Raw genomic sequence first — 20,976 nt, 5'->3', positions numbered from 1 at the left:
GCTAAGGACCTTGCAGGTAATTCCTACTGCAGTCCAGATTTCTGTCAACTCTCTGACAGGTCCTGTAACACTTGACAAGAGTGGAACTGGGTAAAAAAAACAAACCAAAAGGGTTAGGTTTAACAAAAGACAGTAGCACACAGCCCAGACTGAAGTCAGTAACCTTGTCTGTGGAAATGACTACCCTTCCTACAGAGAATGGGAAATGTACTTTTCTTGGAAATAGCAAGGAGATCAATATTGTCCTTTAGAGGAAGGCATGGTGGTGTAATCTCCCCTGCTTTGTAAAATAATCACAACACTCATCCAAACCAGGAAGAATTGTGAAAGGGCTTGAAACACTGTCTTGCATGTCACAGGTGAAGTGTGGCTGATGGGGAAAAGCTTCTCCTACTATTGCTGTTAAATGTGCCTTCCTGAGCAGGAACACAGGTATCGTGGACTCAGAAAGGAAGAAAATAGTCTGAGCCTGTCAATGTAGTCAGCTGGGAGGACAGGGAACTGGCTTCTGGACACCAAACCCTGTTAAAAGGCGGCACTCCTCTGCATTCTTACTGCCCTCTTTGTATGCAAGAAGGGGCCGTATCTTTATTTTCTGTGACATATGCTCCTTCTTGTATTTATCAGAAAGGCAGCTAAGTTTCTAAACTCCCATTTTGGGAAGGTATTAATGTGTTAAACTATGATGCAAAGAGCTTAGATGGAGGTAAATTTGAACAAGGCAAAAAGGGCTGAATAAGACACTTAAGGGATTGACAGAGGCATCTAGTCTGTAGTAAACTCTAAAGTTACATCAGCTGAGAAGGGGTTTCTAGGACTGCAAAACCTATCCAAATCCCACTATACGCACATACACACACTCCTTATTGGAAAAAGACTGATATATTTATGATTTTTTGTAACACAGTTAAGCTGTGTGTTCTCAGTAACATACACAGCCACTATGAAGGTATTAGAAAGTGTTAATTAATGAGTACTATAAGAGGCAGAGACAGCTGATAGTATAACGGAATTTTTAACACCCCTCCTGATTTCAGGAATATCGAAACTAGTTGCAACATGACATGACATTTCACTGCAAATTATTTTTAAATTTTTTTCCCCTTCTTATTAGAACTAAACAGATTGGTAATCACTGAGTCCACAAATGAAAACCTAATTTTGTAATTAAATGCCAAGAAAATTATTTCACAACTTTCATAGAGTAATGCAGTCATTGAGAGCCTGATATGACCCATGACTGTGTAGTGTGGAGTGAAGCACCTAAAACATCGTTAATAAACACATTTTAAGTATAACATAAATGGAGGCCCTCAGAAAAATTTTTAGTATAAGTGACATTAGTTCTAGCAGATCATGATGCACCCATAATTTAGACTTTAGCACAGTATGCAAAACAAGTACCAGAGGATAACATCAGTTCTGCTTTGCAAGTACATGTAGAATGGCCTATATTATTTATTTTGACTAGTTTCTTGATTCTGATAACTTTTATTTATGATTTTTGTATCTTTATGTGCTAATTGTTACAAATAATTCTTTTTTTCCAAGCCAGCTGGCATTGGCTTTTGTTATTTGGGACAATTGGTGGCTGGTACTCTCTGAACAGGTACTTTATCAGTCTAGTCCTTCAAATATGAAATGAAACTATTAGAAAACTCCTTGCACAAGAAAAGTATAATTTTCCTTTGCCAGCAATACTACCAGTATGATGGCCCAGTGAACTTCACTGATGTAGAATTGTTAGTCCCTTTTTAATGTTCCTGGGTGATTTGCATGCATTCCCTGCTTTTAATGTGCTTGGAGGGAGAGAAGCCTTTTTACTGTTCATTAAATTATAAATTCAGAGGAGGACAGAAAGGACAGCAGCACAGCTGCAGGATGAAAAGTACTATTTCCTATGAAAAGAAACTAATGATCTAAACAGTTAAGGAGAGAATGTAAAAATGCAAAAGGTATCTTCAAAGAAGCTGAACTGAAGGAAAAAACTTAGGCAAGCACCAAACCCTTTAGGCACTTGACAAAGGTTATGGAATATCAAACCCAGCACCACTTAAAGTGTTCAGAGTGTCAAAAATCTTTACAGCCAATTCACATCACCAAATATCACAATGAGATTGCTATTCCAAATCATTTAAATTGTATTAAATATAAATCCATCTTTTCATAAAGTTATCTTTACAACTGCCATATTTCAAAACCTGTTCTTCTTCAAAACTACCCAATATTAGTTTTCCATTTATAATACAGATGAAAAAATCAACTTTAAGAATTTTCTTAGCTTTCCCTTGCCATACTTCTTCAAGGATGGGATAAAATGAAATAGTGCCTTTCTACTGGGATATCTTCATAACTTTTCTAACGCTAATGTTTACATAATAGGTTATTTGACTTACAATTAACGGTAAGCATACAAACACTGAATATTAAGTACTGCCTGCAGGTAATAGGTCAAATCATTAGCCAAAAGTTTAAAAATTCTGCAGCAGATTCCTGTAGGAACTCAGAGTGCCTGTTTTGAAGGGTTTTTACCCCCCCGAACAACACTATTTTGACCTTCATCCATGGAAAAAATTGCCAACTATCAGACAAGAACTAGAAAATACAATGGTGATAGACTACTATGTAAGATTGTCACAGCGTGAAAAATTCAGAGGTTTTGGGCTTCTCTTTGTAGTAAATAGATAAGAGCAAAAAACATCAAAATGGAGGATTGTTGTTGCTCTCTAAACCTTCTTCTTCTAGTACTCTATATTCTACAGTAAAAGTAATTTGGGATGACTGGACAAAAAATTCCACAGTTCCTGGCTGCGTTACTGAATAATTGGTAGAAAAGTGAAAATAATATATGTTTTCAGTAACCATTGTTTAAATTATCTTTAAAAGGCTGTGTAAATCTTGATAATTTGGCTTTCTCCTGCATTCTCTGCTCTGTGCTATGTCTGGGTCACGCTAGTGACTCTGTTTCTCTGATAAGACTTAATAAACAACTATCTAGCAGCAGCAAAGGCTGAAAGTCTCCATTTGTCTCTTGAACTAACTCCTGGCAAGGACTTTAAAAACTCTCTCCCATCAGGAGAGGTCTGATTTACGCCACGGGCTGTGGCAGATTCCTATGAAAATGAAAAAAATATAGCAAATATATAAATATATATATATATGTGTGTGTGTGTGTGTGTGTGTGTGTGTGCCAGTTTCCTGAATGAAAACACTGTTTTGCCTGTGCCATGCCATTGTATGACTACGAGGTAGAGTATATGGTCTGCCAAAGCACGTGGCCAGGTGATGAACTGTTTTTCCAGCCATGAGTAGCACTAAAGTATTTAGAATGTACTAAAGCATTTTAAAACGGTTTCAAGCATTAAAGTAATTTCTATACTATGCAAAAGAGCTAACAAGAAAAGAACACGTAATTTACTCATAAAATAATTGCAGTCTCCCTAGTTCTCTAAGCCAATATTCTGTGCTTCATTTTTTCAAGGTGGAATGAAATAAAAAGTTACTCTGTGAGGTTTTCCAGTTACGAAAGAAAGAAGCTTACTACATTGCATATTAACAGGACACTAACTCCAACATAGGACCTTGCACTGAAAGGAAATATTTTAAGAGGAAAAGAGGCAATACCTTATGGGTGCATAACAGAATCACTATGAAGAACACTGATACTTTCTCTTATTTTAGTTCTGCAAATTAGCACCTTTTATTGAAGAAAGAGGGATCCTGTGAAATTATACATGCTGATTATTCAAAAAAACCCCCAACCAACCAACCAACCAACCCCTCCCCCCCAAACAAAAACAAAAAACCCCAAAACAACAAAAACCAAAAAGAAAACAAAAGACCCAGCTACTGCTACCTGGATTTAACAATAATCAGACTGAAAAGTGAACTAGCTATTTTTTGAGTAGGTGCTTCTTTCTGGGTCTGTTTTTGGAGAACCAAAGCATCTCTGAAGTGGATGTCTGTATTTGAAAAAAGGGAAGGTATATATGCTAGGTGCAAGCAGCAGTATTAGTATCTCTATTTGAACTTACCACCTGCCTGCTAAATATTTGAAAGTATGCTGCCTCTTTACACAGAAGTAGCATTGCAAGGTTTAGAATCCCCTCCATCCCACTCATTTCTACAGAATAGCTGATGCTGGATTTTTGATCTACAGTTTCATTTGTAGGACAGATCATTACATCTAACTGATTATAGTACTCAGAAGATGGTTTGGTAATGGTCTTGAGGGTCATGAGAAAATAAATTGCATAAATCTCATGCAGCCTACTTCTTCCTCTACACACTACACAGCATGATGCAAATATGACTTCATGTTAACCTTATTCTCGCTAATATGGTCATTCATATTAAATATAATACTTAACCTTTCTGGAACACAGCACCAAAAATTGTATTTCTGTCAAGAAAAAGAAGTACAGTGACTTAGCCAAAAATATGTGCAGTCTTCTGACTGAAAATGCAAGTTATTTTTAGACTACATAAAAACCCATGCAATTTCTATGTTACATGGAAAAGCTGTCTGATGAATCTTGTACCTGTTTTCAATGGGCAAAGTTTAAAAAATGGGTAAGTATTTTAGATTTAGAGAATCAGAGATGATTCACAGGAAAATACATTCCCATCCCTAAAGCAGATGAAGGAATTTACTTACAATAGCTTAATCATGTAATATCCCCCCATGATTGATTTCACTTCCTGTGTATTCTGCTGTTCAGAGCGAAACTATATGGGAAGGGATAGACATCCTTTGCCTCTTAGTCTGGAGGCCGTGAAAGAAGACCAAAGCTTGCTGGGGGGAAAGTTGCATATTATGTCTTTAAAATTGATCACTTTGTCTGTTTTGAAGGGTTTCAAAATATACAAAGATCTATTTTGATATTTACAGAAGAATCTTTCTTGTTGGCCAAATCCATCTAAAACAGAATTAATGTCTGCAGACATATACTTTACTCCAGATCAATGCCACAAAGTCCTGTGGAGCCATTCCTGATATGACCCCAAAGCCACTTATATTAGAGGGAGTTCTTATTTGGATGGGTTTTAAATCAGATGCAGAGTGAGAAGAAAATTAATAATTTGATATTTCTTTCTTGGAATATACTTTACTGGAAGAGGTGGACTGTTGTGCCATGTCTGGCTCCAGGTATTTCTCTTCATTCACTTTAAAACTATAAATAGAGATGTATCCTTGAGGAAAATTAAATACTGAAATGCCCAAGCACAGATAACTTCTGTTGAATTCCCTAAAAGCACTGGGTACTTAGCATTCCCCCTGAACTGGATGTTTTAGTATAGACACATTTGACTGACTTTTGCCTCCCTAATTTAAAGTGTGTGGTGATTTTCCTATGAAAGCAAAAGAAAGCTATAACTCAGGCATTCCATAACCTGGGTATTTAGTTTTCACATTAAGACTAAACCTTAAAGTAACACCAGAACTGAAACTGGAGTTGAGGAGATCCAGCAGAGCAGGAATAATATAATTTGGAATTTTCTCTGAGCTGGAATGCACTCAACATTAATTATCAACCATTTGTACTATTCAGAGACAGTGCAGCAATATACTTCATGGAACGATTAAAGCATGCATTATACTGAGGAATACAGATAGAAGATACGAACACTAGAAACATTCCACTCCATAATTTATCATATTTCCTCTTCAATTTCAGTGTGATTTAAGGACATGCCAAATGTTGTAAATTGCTAATATTCTTTTAAAATCCTACTGGAATTCCAAATTTATAATGCTAGGTTCTTTAGGTCTATGAAAGTTGAAAGAATTTTATGCTTCCCTAGGGACTGTCCAGGATGGGATGCATCCGTTGCTCCTGAATTCAGGCCTGTCAGTTGCTACCTCCTGTCCTTGCCCTGGACTGGAAGTGGGGAAAAGAGCTTTTCCACATCCCCAGTAGGTCTGTGGAGAGAGGAGCGTCAGAAATACTCTGTGGGGTACCTCAGCAGACCAGTGAAAACACAAGGGATGACGATGTAAGGTTATATTTGTTTAGAGGTGGCAACTCTTGAGGACATGGTGAGACCCAATTCAAAATGTTTGTGTTTCTCATATTTCTAAGTGGCCACCTTCACAGGGTCAGCCCTGTTCTCCATCAGCAAACAAGGAGGGTAACTGTGAATATACCCACAGCACACTTAGCCGGCCAGGCTCATAGTTCAGCGCCTTAGAAAGCCCCGAGCTGCCTAGAGAGACTGCATGGGCGATCTAGCACTTCAGTAGCTCCAAAAGCGGCAAGTGGTAGCTGCAAAGCTAATACCAAGAGCAGAAGCAAAGAGGTAGAAATACAGCCCTCGCTCTATGCTTTAATCGTGCCAGCAGATTTCTCTCGGTCCGAGACAGAGACACACAGAAGCTGCTCGCAGAAGGGGGCAGCAGAGCCAAAGAGGGCGGGTGCACTCCGTGCTCTTTCTTTATTCGGGGGAAGGGAAAGGGGAGGACTGGCGGCGGACCCGGGGTGTCCGGCCAGTCAGACACTGCTCCAGAGTCCGAGTTCCTTTCGGTTTTACCCGCGCTTGGAACAAAGGGGATTCAGAGCACGTGGCAGGTCCCGGGGCGGGGGAAGGGCAGCTCCTTCGAGCAGGCAGCAACAGGTAACTGGTTATGGATACCATTAACAGGTACAAATTAAGAACAAGCTGCCAGTAATTTGAGAGGGCTAATGTAAATTACAATTGCTGTTCAGAGGAGGTAGAGAATGCTTTTACTGTTCGTTGGTTCAGAGGTTTTCAATGATAGGTGGAGATAACCTCTAAGGTTTGTACAATCCCAAGCATTAATTGAGTGAACCTTTACAGGTAACAGACTCACATTTAATTTCCATTTCTCTTTTTCATTTTATGATCTTTCAGGACACAGTCATGTAAGGACAGCAGTTCAGGCAGAGACTGTGTGATGGTATGCAGGTGAAAGAGCACCTATGTGTTATAACTTGCAGGATGTATGTAAATGTAAAGGTTCCAGTGATACACTGAATGCATTTTTTCTTTGGCATTGCTGTGCAATATAGAGTTTAGCAGTTCACAATTATAAATATACTGGATTTCAATCTTCCCAAGTAGATTTCAAAGACAAGATTTCTGCATAAAATTTGTATGAAAAGTATTTTCCCCTCATATATAAGTCTTCATAAATTATTCTGTAGATCAAAAATAGCATGGTACGTATTTACCTACAGTAAAAGCTTTGAGTATTTAAATGACTTAAATGATAGTATAATAGGCACTGATTTTATACAGCAGAAAAAAACACAAACAAAAACCCCAACCTGACCAAAACCCAAACAACTTCCCTCTCCCTTAACTGAATCAAGTATTAATAGAGGTCAGGCAGCAGATAAGAGAAGAACTGCACATTCCCAAAGTCAGTGTTTACAGGAAATTAGTTCCGCATTTTTTTCAGAACTGTCTCCTCCTTGTGCTTATGAATATGTGCTAATTTGGATTTTGCTGTTTCATTTTTGGAGAAAAGCTTGGGACTTCCAGCTAGTTCACTGCACTAATTTAAGGACCGAATTTCATTTTCTCTCCATCCAATATCACAATGCAGGCACAAAGTGCCATAAAGAAACACTTTTAAAAATCAATCCATATCAAGTAGCTACTTCTGAATAGTTCCATTTAATCCCAGATCTGTGTCTTAATTCAAAAAGTGGTAATTGATAAATACAAAAGAAACCCCAACCCACCAGCTGAAAAGAAGTGGCACATTTTACAGAACTTTCTCAAGAAATGGCAAGTTGCCCAAAGCCTGCAGTGCCAAAGTCAATTTTTCATTATGTTACTATAAATTAAAACTAATTATGCTTGTTGGAGTAGAATCATCTTCAATTTTTGTTGTAAATGAAATAAGCCCCATCTCACTATGGTACAGCAGAGCAAAGAACAAATGTGCATAAACAGATTTCTGTGGTTTTGCCAGTCTAGTCATTGGGAGAGCTACTACTTTGGCCCATCCTTGGAAAACCTGAAATAAATATTGAAATCATTGGCTCACTGCAACCTCTTCACTAACTGTTTTGTTCTGTTTAAAAATTCTGATTTGGCTTGATTTCCTTAGTAACAGTATCAGGCAGGCAGTTCTTAAAAGCTTCAAGATTCTGAGCTGCTAAAATATGCAGCAATAGTACGTGACAAGGTTTCTTTCACTGTCAGAGATTTTACAACATCGATGTCTAAGGACACTGGGTGTTGCTACATGAAAGACTCCATGCCTTTCTATTCCAGCTCTAGTTTTTTCATCAAAGGGAAGATAGAAAGTAGAAAAATAAACCCACAAAACTAAATATAGTCACACAAGATGAAAGCTACCCAAACTCTCTAGAGATCTGGGCCAGCGTGTGCTTGTGAAAAACAGTGTCGTGACAGCATCAAACCCAGCCCAGACTCTGTACTCCAAACGCTGGGTTCTTATGGTCAAGTCTCTGTTCTCCAGGGCTCTGAAGCTAAGTAACAAAGGGAGGCAAACAGGTGAATGAATAAGAGCCAGAGGGATGGTTGTAAGGGTGTGACAGAAGTACAGAATGACACATACTACAGGTTGCTCTTTGTCTAATCTTTGGCATGGAGAGATGTTATCTCCAGCTTCCACAGCAGCCAGCGTTTTGCATCCCTTCCATCCCACCGGATTCTGTGGTTTCAGTTCACTAACTATTTACCATTCTTCCCTTAAGAAAATAATCAAGGACTTATAGTTTTTTCTCTGTCTTATTATGACAAGTCTAAGAATTAGACTTGACTTAGTTAGCTATGTTTAGGTACCAAGGAGAAAAACTTTGTACTTTTTATAAATCATTTTCTTGGCAAATATAGAAAAGAAAATTTGGGATAGTGAAGGCATGGTCTTAAGACTGTTTTGCATTGAAGCCTAGCAAGTGACCATGGAGAGAACAATCAGTTGTATATATCATAGACTCAGAGCCTCCTCAGGTTGTCACTCAACTCCAGTCTTTTCATTCTCTAATACCTGGCATCCTAAATTGTCCTGGGTTTATGACACGAAACAGCAAATGCTGGTCAAACCAGAGAGTTCTTCTTTGCTGCCGTTTTTTTTTTAAGTCTTTCTAGGACAGCTGAAAATGCATGTGTGAGAAGTGCCAAGAATTAATTAACTGTGGCCTCCTTAAACAAGTTGTCAATAATTCTGTTGTGATAGTAGTACAATCATACCCATCTTGTTACGAGGACTGATCATAAAAGATCCTTCTTTCCTCTCCACTAATACTGAGTAATCACTGTTAGTCTACAGAGCCGCATAGGGAAATATTTGCATAGCAAATGCACAGCAATGAACATAAAATATGTTAGAAAGAAGAAACCACGCATTTGTTACTGAATCATGCACGTTAGGATAGATAACATTATATTTTTCTTATAAAGTAAAACATTATTTTTATACCCACAACAAAACATGGACCTGCAGAACTTTTCAAGCAATCTTCTAGCAGCTTCATACGAGTCTTTTGCAGCTCAGGACTGTCCCATTCATCTGCTTCAACTCCCCAGTATAAGTCTATGACCTGGAAAACAGCATGCAACATAGTTACCATATGCCCTTTCTACCAATCAAATTAAAAATTAGCTTTGCCAACATCCTGTGCACTAAGCTTTGCTTTTCAGTGTGGTAGAAAGCAATGAGGTCTACATCCAGTCCTTACACAGACTGGCAGGGTTTCCTCATATAAATGAGAATTCCAGCCTCTTACTTTCCCTCCCAGACAGTCCCTCCTGGGACAATCTCTCATTTCATAGTCATAGGGAGATTAGCATGACAAGCTCTTGATTTGATGTAGTCTTTTATTTGCTACTAAATTGCTTATAGGAATAGGTAAGAATAATGACAAAAGTATTGAAAAAATCCTGTTTCCATGAAAATTAATGGGAATCTCACTATGGATCACAGTCAAGACCATGGTTTGACACCCTGTGTGACTAGTATCCACAGGATATAAACTCATCCTGTGCACACGGCTCAAAAGAAAGAATAGGAATGGTTCTCCATTATCATACTTCCTTTGTTAGCTGCTCTTTGTACTGTGGAAGCAGAGATTGTACAGATATGCAGTGGCAGAGAGCTTGCTGTCCAGCCTTTCATATGTAGCTACAGACTCAGTTTTGTGACCCTAATTAGTTGCAAACAAACTCCTGGAAGAAATCATTCATGTTAAACCTATACAAAAAATTAAATGATTAAGTGTGATTTCACCATACATTTTAACTAAAAGGCCCAATTCTTACTGTGGGAAATCGAATTTAAAAAGATAGAGATCATATGCCTGAATTACTTTTGGAACAAAACTCATGGTACAAGCTACTACTCTCACCTTTAAGTTACTACTGATTCTTAACATCTTGTACGTAACTTTAACAAAAAGAAGTTCAAATGGACAGTTAAAAAACCAATCAAAACTGTATTATTACATGAATATATTACCAAATTGTTTATTGTAATGTTGTTTGTACTGTGGAAGCACTCTGCAAGAAACAGAATCATAAAATTAGCTGTTGTCTAAACAGATTATAAAATGAGCCTGAAGACTTAATATAAGAATTAATAATGAGTTGATGTAAAACTAAATTTCAGCAGTTTAGAGCTGGTTAATCTTCTTGGAAAATTTCTCATACCAATACCAAGGTTTAAGACCAAATCCTAGAGCTATTTATGCCTATGTGCAATTTCACTACCAACAGTCTCATTGATTATTTCTGCCTTAAAAGTTTGGGACTCAAACAAAGCAAAATTTTGCTGAAACCTGCATTTTCTGCTGTTCAAAACTGCGTTTCAAATAATCTCTCTATCTCCCTCACTTGCACTGACTTCTTTGCTGTCCTTTCTCTTTTAGTCTCAGGAAAATATTTGTTCCCTTCTTCCTCTCTCTGTTATTTATTAATACAACTTTTTTATTGAACTTCACATTGTATTCATCTGTCTGATTACCTGCATGATGTATGACAAAGCTTAAATATTCTCATTATAAAATCCTTCAAATACAGATCTTAGCATACAGTAAGAAATATTTCAATTACTTGTTGAATGAATTTATTGTGCTGCTCAGGTTCTTCAGAAACATGAAAGCAATTTTTATTTTAATTAACTGTTCAGAAATCACATTAATTCTATAAATGTGAAGAGGAAACCCCCTGGAATACCAGATAATTGTAGGGGCTCAGTGGCTGTTTGTTATTTTATGGGGTAACAGTTTTAGCGCATAGTATCTTAACATGTTATAATTTTGTACTGCAAGAGTAAATATTTTACCCATCAAACCTCTGAAGACACCAAGAATTTCAAAATGTCTCATCAGTTGCTCATTATGCTAACTAAAATAAATAGGATTTACAAAATTAAGAAATGGAACAAGGAGACAACTATATCTGATTTTGAAGCATGTTTTTACTTATACTTGGAAAAATGTGTGACAAACACCCACTCAAACTTCTAGTAAAACTTCCAAGGTCGTATGACAACTAGTGCCCTCTGCAAGAGCTCCTTACACGCAGTGGGCTGTCACTGGTCTAGTTCAGTTCCACACTAGTCACATAAAAAGAGACTTTTCATTCATAATTCAGTGTTTCCTTTTGCTTACTTTAGCTTTTGTCCTACCAATCTTACAGTTTCACAGATTTTTCTTAGGAGATAGAATTATTTTAATCACTTCCAAGAGCTTAAGAAAAGAACTAAAAATTTCATTCATGCAAAATTCCACTTTCTTTTTAGCATATATATCCTGTTGAAAATTATTTTAAATGGTTCATTGTTCTGAAGAAGAAAAGTGTATGCTGCTAATTAATTATGTTTAGTTATCTTCCAAAATTTTCAATTACAACTACTTTCTTTAACCTCTCCATCCTCCCCGGTAAAAGTACTGTATTTCAGGTCAAAACCACCCTATGCTCTGAAAGTCTTTTCCCCAGCTTACCTGCTTTCAGTCTTTGTCAATACATGTCTTTTTCTGAAATATTTTCTGATACAATGAAAAAGATGTCCATCAAGCAAACACATTCATAGTGTGATTGAATATAGTCAGTTCTGCTTCCCCTCATATGGTGATTATGTTCAGTAACAGCTCCCACCAAACTGATGACACCTGACAGATCTCATGCTTTGCAACAACTGAAACAATTTTGAGTGCAGCCAGGTGACTCAGTGAAAGTTGGAGTAATGCATGTACTCAAATGCATTTCATTTGGGTCATGATTTATTAGGTAGAGGGTGTCCTGCATAGTGCATTTGCAGTAGTCACATGCAAAGTAGTTCTTGTTTGGTCAGTAGAAGATTACATATCAGGATGAAAAGTTATGTGTTCTGCTCTGTACACAGAAATATAAATTTATCCCTGTATCTGAAAAGTACACAATACTTTATTCACACCACTGCACTAAAAACTGTAGTCTTGATTTTGCCTACTAACCTAAGAAATTTAGTGTATGGAATAGAAAAAAAAATGTTTTGCTAAAGTCTACCTCAGAGTGTCTTTCAAAAGACTACTTTTCCTTGGTTATTTTTGTACATTTTCCTACTTTGCTTCCACAGAAATGGGATAGCTTTCTAGCAGTTTTCTGAACTGTGTCAGTAGAGCTGTCTCTCAGACCTCATATCACTTGAAGATGCTCCTGGTGTTGAAACTATATAATAAAATAATTTGCTTCCATGGATATCAACTAGAGTAAACTTAATTACTCCTTCCCTGGAGATGCATTACAATCTGTTTGAAAAAAGAAATGTTTCCTCTCACAAAGAATTCAGTGGATTATGATCTACTTGGAAGAGACACTTCCCTCACCAAGATGACTCCTCAAAGATTACAGAAATAAGGGGTTGATATTTTCCATGAATATCACATGGTAGTAATACAAGAAAAATATTATTTAAATATCTTTTGCTATTCCTTTCATGTATCACTGCAGCTGGGACTTCCCAACCAGCTGATGAGCTAGGACCTTCAGATGAAATTCTTTCATAGCCATAATCAAAAATCACTGGAATTTACCACCATGCAGATTCAGCAACTCCACTGTGACTCAGGGAATTAAAACCAAATATCCTAATTTAAGAACTTGTTATTTTGATTAAAAACCAGCTGCATGTGCATCAAGAATAATACACTGGGAGGAACAGGATGTTGCCTAAAAGGCATTAGCTATTTCCAACTAAGCTACATTCTGGAGAGATGAGTTTTTGGGGTCAATAAGTATGTGAGGAAAGCTTGTGGATGCAGAGCCAGAATTTTTGGAAAACTGAACAACATTTTTACAACATCACAAGCTGTATTTGTTTCTCTTAGCAGAGAAACGGTCTCTTCCAGGCCTGCTGACATATAAGGGACCGTGAATTAGGATACACCTGACTTAAAGTACCAGTGACTTTAACAGTGATGCCAAACACATGTTTTAAATCAAATACAACTGTCTTTATTACTAATTGGCTCTTGCCAAAGATGTGCATGGGTCTATGTCTCTCATAAGACAAAGGAAAACATGAACTTACTGAAGCAATAGGAATGCTACAGTTGACATCAAAGGAAGCAAATTCCATAGCGTAGAATCACAATAAATATGTTCCATGTTCAATTCATTTTGGTAATCAGTTTTGGTATTCACCTGGTTAAATTACTTTCCACATTACAGTGGAACCTAAGTATGGTTTCAAGAAGCACAACACAGTATATTAGATGTAACATTATTTCTTCTTATATACTTTGAATATCTAAAATAGAGGTGGTGTTTTTTCATCCATTCAGAATCTACCTCAAATCTGCTTGTAAAATAATTTAAGTACATCAAAGGCTAAGAGATCTAGGCCTGTTTAGCCTGGAGAAGACACAAATGAGAAGGGATTTTATCCAAGCATACAAATAACCTAAAGGTGCGTGTCAGGAGGAAGGAGCCAGGTTCTTCTTGGTGGTGCCAAGCAATAGGACAAGAGGCAATGGGCAGAAACTGATGCACAGCAAGTTACGCCTAAATATGAGGAACTTCTTTACTGTGAGGGTGACAGTGCACTGGAAAAAATTGGCCAGAGAGGGTGTGGAGTCCTCTCTGGAGATATTCAAAACCCATTTGGATGCAATCCTGTGCAACCTGCTCCAGGTGAACCTGCTTTAGCAGGGAATGGACTAGATGACCTCCAGTGGTTCCTTCCAACCTCAACAATTCTGCATGTGATTCTGTGAAACAAAGTTTTTGTAATTTTCTGTTTTACCAATGATATTTAAAAATGTTATCTGTTCTAAATAGAGTTAATTTCAAGATAAAGTAATGCAAGATTCAACACAATGAAACCTACCTGAAATTCCAAGCCATAGTTTTCTCTGCAGAATTCTCTCAGCTTAGGATACACATGTTCTCTTAGGGCCCTCCTTTCTGCTATTGTATCTGCATTGTGGAAAAAGATGCTATTAACAATATTTATATAAACCCTTCTTTTAGTCAGGGATACAGATTTTTCACTAAAAATGAGCCCTTAACACACACAGAGCACTAATGAAAATCAAGTGCTGGGATCTAGTCCCCAAATTGTATGTTGTACAAACACATGGAAGTGTTTGCACGTGTAACAATACATGTAAAATCATGTAAATGTGTTGGTATGTGGCAAAATTGTGCTTCATATGCATCTTAATTTTGCAGCACATTACAATTCAGTGGAGCTGAATTCATTTTGTAATTCACCAGTCAGAATTTCTTTATTGATTTGACTTCTATTTAGTTTCCAAAAAGCTGAATTTTACAAATAAGAAACACCATGGAACAAAGAGATATACCAAAGGTGAAAGAGATCTCAATACTTAGAAATAAATCAACAACATGAACTAATAACATTGTCTCAAATGCTATCACTTTCTTCACCATCTTTAACCTAATAGTATCCTAAAAGTATTATTTATCATTAATAGCATTATTTATCTTTTGCCCAGGTGGTTCCTCCTATAATACTAAATGCTCAGCGCTGATATCATGTTATTCTTACCATGCAAAATGACATGTTTTGATAATGAAGTAGAACATGGCAATGAAACCAAAATTATTATTAAGTTCAGTATGTCCAAGTTAATCTGAACACATTCATATAAAACATACCACTTGCACATATGGTCAAATATGCAGTAAATTCGGTTAGTAGTGAAATCTTTTGTAGATACTAAATTCTATTTCACAAGACTATGATATGTGATGGATTTTGCTATATTGTAACTGAGTTGAAACCACACAGAGGTAGCACTGTTGCTAAGTTATTTTCAAAAATAGAACATAACTGTTGTAAACCACTAGCTCTCAGTGCCATATGATGAAAAATGAAGTGTTAACTCATGAATGGTGGAGAACATCTACTGCAGGGCACACATTATTTGTGTAACTGCACTGAAACAAAACAATAGATTGCAACTGATCTGACGTTTCCCATATTGTTGCAAATAAGAGAAATATATGCAAATCCAACAATGCTTTAGAGCCACAATCAGAGCCACAGCTGATTTATCTGAGTCAGACGTCTGTTCATAGAATCATAGTCACAGATTTATAATGTTTTTATTTAAAAAATTCTAGGAAAGTGTGAAATCTGTAATTTAACTTATTACACCAAACTAATAATATCCTTCTTACTATTTAAGTATATATTTGGAATATTACACAAAAGTGTAGTATAATTACCACTTATTTTCATGAACAGAAAGCAATCCAGAAACATCCAGAGAATTATTTCTCATGAAATAAAAAAGGTAAAAGGTAAAAAAAGTAAGAAAGTCCACACCAAAAGGCTTAAAAGTACAGTCAGGTTTAATCCAATTTATCTGAATTACCACAATTTTTCCTTCACAAACTTTTGATGTGGAAAAAACTCAGAGACATAGTAGCTTTCAGCAAACATCCTCTCTAAGTCCAATAATGTAATAGTATGTATTTATGCTTTAATGTTTTAAAACATACTAACTATGCTTACGTGTTCTGTCAATGGTCCAAGAAGTATTAAAGTCCTTGCTTCATCACAAGCTTTCCCATTTGACTGTCCATGCACCACGCAAGATGAGACCTTAAATCTAAAGTGCAGAGCTTTTATATATCCAATTTGAACACTGACAATAAGAGACCCTGCTCTGGGCACATTTGGAGGAGTGTAGCCTCACTTTCTCTCGCGCAGTTATTACGCTCCTCTCCCCGACACTAAAGAGGCTGCACCAGGACTGCTATGCCCAGCTCTGGAAACCCCAAATCAGGAGGAGAGGGAGGAAACTGGAGAAGCTACTGAGATAGAGGCCAAAAGCACGTGGCCTACACAGAGAGATAGAGGGACCTGGGCATGTTTAGTCCAGCAAAGAGTGTAAGAGGGACCCAACTGCAGCCTACAATTACTTCTAAGGCATTTACAAAGATGATGGAGACAAGCTCTTTGTGCCAGAGAGTACAACAAAGACAACGATAACATACTACAGCTTGGAAGTTCAGGTTGGACACCAGAAGAAGCTCTGCTGTCCTTGGAGCACTTCAAGACTCAACTAGACAAGTTCATGGTCGACCAAGTTTCTGCTGACAGCACTTCAGGAGGGAGGTTAGCCCAAGTGACCTGACCTGAGTACCCCTTGCAACCTGCAGTAATCCTGTCTCTCAGGAGAACTTGCAGGTTTGACTTAGTTATCCAGGCTGCTTGTACACTACCTGGGAGGACAATTGCTCCTGTCTGGGCTAGTGGGAGCAAAGCTGTAGAGTAAAATAGCTGGTGCCAAGGACCCAATGCCCATGCCGTATGTTTTTCAGGGCATTTTACTTTAGATTGAGCTCAACCCTCACAAACATTTGGAATGCATTTGGTGAGCACCTGGAGTTATCTTCCAGTTTTTCATCGAAAAGGAATCCAATTCATGCACACCAAGACCCCACTATGATGTGAGTCAAAGTGTATTAGATAGTGATGATTGAGAGATTTACTTCACTTGCAGATCTCGATGAATATAGACACATCCTACAATTATTTAGGAATTGAGTGAAAAAACCAGCACTCTCAGCTCAGAGCTGCCTGTGTCAGTAAATAAAAGGGATGGATGAGTTTCTCCCTCCTCAGGATCCACAATCATTAATTTCCTCTCATGCTTTAGTGTCTAAGTCATCCTTTTCTTGCAGAATGTAGCACACAGCTAACAAGGCTAATTAGTCAGAGGGTGCCATGGTGCCAACACAGCAATATTTTGGCTCCAAAGCAATGGTGTTGCTGTACCTTGTGATAAAAGCTAACTGTGTAGTTTGCTTTATTTGAAATGCTTCATTTTTTAACTTCACAGTAACTGAGACCCTTAGATCAGTCAGTCATAGAAGACTATATATTCTATTTTCTTTGCCTTAATACAGGTTAATTTTGGCATGGAAGTTTATGAAAATGCAGAGCATCATATCTTCATGATCAAGTAGAATAAGTTCTGTTGAAAACCAACTTACTGCTCAATTACTGAGATAAAACAAAATGATACTTGCCTTTTTAAATGAAAATCAATCATGACTACAGCTTGGTTATTAAGGAAGCAACAATACACAGTTATTGTTTGCAGTTAATTAAGCGTGACAGCAGAGAGAACACTCTTACTAGGGATCTAAAGAAGTCTAAGTTGCAGGAACAACAACAAAAAAAGGAAGTATTGGAAAAAAGCAGAATTTAAAAGTAAACATGATTAAATGACAAATGGGAAATATTTTGTCTGAGGTTTACAACAGATAAAACAGTTCTGCTACTTCGTGTTTATGCCCACAGGATTTGTACCGCAGAACCCCGCTGGCTCTAGTTTTAGAACATGGTGCTGTTCCCTGCAGCGTAACATGTGTAGTCTTGTTCAGAAAATGAAACAACACACTGCAGGAGTAGTTCTACGTTTGTAATATCTTAAAAATGAAATAGATAAAACATTTCTTCAACTAGAACTGTGGTCTGGATAAGACACTCAGCATACCTATTCTGTATTTTTATTCCTACCTCCATATCTAATGGAATGTGTTTATCTAATTGGAATTTGAGTCTGGTGCTTATATTAATTAATTCAAAGAATTCCTGTAAATGAAATAAGTTTTGAAAATTTAAGGAAACAGAAGTGTATATAGTTAAGATGAGCTATGGTAATTAGTATGGATGGCAGATAAGCTGGTTTAATTAAATATAATCTAACTTGATTTAAAGTGACAGCAAATCTGTGAAGCTGGCAGCTCCTAACAACAAAAATGTCACACAGGCAAATTCCGCCTTCCAGGCTGCTGCTGCAGATGAACGGATTAACTAAATTACATTCTTTTAGCAGACAAAATGAGACAGTAGTTGTGAGATGAGCTTTCTACACCTCTTGATGTTAATTCTGAAACTCAGAAATACAAATAATAGTTCACAATAAACTGTGGGAATGAAACTAAATCTCATAAAACATAAAAGAAAACTTAAAAAAAACCCCCCAACCCTAAACTTTTCTCCACTATTTAAATGAACCCAAACCCCAAGTCTTGCACAAGACAGTGACTTGCTGAGTGCACATCTCCCATACAAGAGCCATCTCTTGCAGATGGCTGCCTCCTAAGCCATTCCACAACCACACTGCCCTGCCCACCCCTGCACTTGGAACTGACTAAGAATGTGCAGCCTCCTTCTCCTCATGCTCCCCAGGGTAATCCTGAGGACTGAACTGAATTAGTCACATATCCATCTACATCCTTTCTCCTGTCCAATAAACACAACTGTTTGTGTGCAGTGTGATTTCTGAAGGCTTGTAGCTCAGTCAAACCACTGCCAGTTTTCATTAGAATATGCCAAGGTGCTGCTTCTTAGTGTGAACTACTCCCATGCCAAAGTCTGACCTTCAAACACAAGCTGTTCTGCTATTAAAGTCACTTATTTTAATAGAGCAAGTACATTTTTCATTGTTGTGTTAGTAAACAGATGATGCGGATTTACAAAGATTTGCCAAACATTAATCTCTGGGATAAATCTAAGTCACGGAACACAGCCCTGTTGAAGAAAATTTCAAAATGTCGATGCAAGTGAACAGGAAGAGTTAACATATAAGCCTGATGGAAATTGCCCACTCCCAAGCAGCAGTTATTCAGTCCTAAGACCAAACAGTTTATCTCCTTGCTGGTGGTGTACTGGTCTGAGTACAGTGATGTGAACGGCTGTTTTCATTTATGTGGGCAGCAGTCACACAACGACTCTACTCAGTCAAGGCTCAATGCAGCTGAACAAGGAGATTGCTCAGCCCCATTCGCCTATCCTGTGTTGCAAAGGAGGTGCCAATGTGGGGACAGTGAGCCCTCAACCACTATCAAAGGAGCAGCACATTCAAGTTGACAATCTGTTAATGGAAAAGTAACCTGTGAGTAACCATATCCATGCATGATGCAAGCTAAGGCCCTCAAGCAGAGGAAAATCCTAAGCATGGAGTGTGTTTGCCCTACCACTTTTTGACTGACAGAGGAACGTTGCAATACCCAGCTTGAGAGAGCCAGCAGGAAAATTGCTGACTGACATAACAAGTTGCGGCAGGCAGCTGAACCTGGAAGAACCTACGCAGAAAAAGAAGAAAAAAAAAAAAGGAAAAGCTGCTCTTGCAGCTGTTTAAGGCACCACAGAAATGACTGTCATATGGGGTCACAGAGCTGTCTACAGGTTTCATCTCCAGGCAGTCACCCAAGAAAGAGCAGCTCCTTGTATGTGTGGAAGATACAATTTCTTTATCATCCCCTGCACTCTTGGTGTTCTTGTGCTTTGCAGTGGTCAGGAGAGACACTTGCTGGAAGTCTTCACCTCACGGCTTTCAGCCCACCTCTCTGCTGCCATAGTCCCCTGCACATTTCACACCGTTACATGTATTAACACATGATGTTGGACTCTCTTGTGCAACTGTGGAAGCCCTGGATGAGCAGTGAACTTCTGATCTAGTCCTGAATGCATGTTCACTAAGATATCCAGCTGTTTGCTTTCTCTTAAGTTTTTAAGTGCTTAGATTTGATAGAAGGGTAGGACAGATTGTTGCCACAGGATTTTTTAATGCATTGCAATACTAAAAAAAAAGTGGGTATTTTATAACCATTGTCTAGTAGCTGCAGTGAGAATTTCAGCACTTTAATTATCTAAGGTTAAAAATTACTCAGCAGCAGTGCCAAGTAAGAAGTGGCTGTCAAGCCTCTTAATGCTAGTATGTTCTTGACCCATTTGACTGTTCAACTGAATTATTCCTTTTAAACTACGCTTTTTACTGATAAGGCACAACAGCATTGTGTATTACCCATGCTACTAGAAACTTCGAATACCAGAAGGTAACATGTTCCTAAATATTATGGAAAACTTGTCTCTGAAAATAATACCATAATAATAAGTAATTTGCATTTCTATAGTGCCTTTCATCTCAGAATCAGAGCATTTTGCAAGCAATAATTGAGCTTGAATCACATAGCAGGTAAGAGAGGTAGAAAAAAACCTTGAGTTCCCTAGTACCCTTGCCATCCTAGAAAATGAACTCCATGGACACTTGTCATTTTTTTTCCCTTGGAGTTTCTGTGGGGAGAGATCATTAGAATAGGCATCCAAAGCTTCCCAAGATTAGGTAGACTGGGAATGGGAACAGGCTGCTCTGGGTCAATTCCCAGTGTCCCTTCCCCAAACAAAAATGCCAACCTTCAGATCTCTACTGGCTCTCTGGAAGGCAAATGAGAAATTGGACAGACTGAAGACCATTCATTAATTCAACTAAACCCCACAACTAACTAACCATCCAAAAAAATTCTGATTAGCAAAACACTGCAACATTACTGTGATGTAACACAGCTGCATGTCCTCACTCCATCTGGTGGTTGAAGCTCTCTCACGAGACGTGCACAAAGTCTACGTGACTCAACCTTCTCAGTTTTTAAAAAAACATAACTACAAGATTGGACAAAGCATTTCAGCCCAAAGGAAAGTCTGCTTGTCATGAAAGTCAGAATAAATATTGA

The 20,976-nt window shown here is 37.8% G+C and overlaps 1 protein-coding gene across 2 annotated transcripts in view; it reads right to left on the bottom strand.

Annotated features, from left to right (window-relative positions):
• The window catches only part of NWD2 (NACHT and WD repeat domain containing 2), a 54,209-nt gene that overhangs the window by 18,755 nt on the left and 14,478 nt on the right, over nucleotides 1–20,976 (bottom strand). Inside the window, exons 2-3 of one of the 2 annotated variants that reach the window (XM_032108901.1) lie at nucleotides 14,306–14,394; nucleotides 9,423–9,539 (exon numbers count right to left, since the gene is read on the bottom strand). In XM_032108901.1, the coding sequence (XP_031964792.1) occupies nucleotides 9,423–9,539; nucleotides 14,306–14,394 (206 nt within the window). Of the gene's footprint in view, nucleotides 1–9,422; nucleotides 9,540–14,305; nucleotides 14,395–20,976 lie in introns of those variants that run through there. The other variant, XM_032108902.1, reaches the window with a different exon arrangement.

This window comes from Corvus moneduloides, chromosome 5, assembly GCF_009650955.1.
Source record: "Corvus moneduloides isolate bCorMon1 chromosome 5, bCorMon1.pri, whole genome shotgun sequence".
In the NCBI taxonomy this organism is placed as follows: Eukaryota; Metazoa; Chordata; class Aves; order Passeriformes; family Corvidae; genus Corvus; species Corvus moneduloides.
This window is presented reverse-complemented; position numbering and strand designations above follow the sequence as displayed.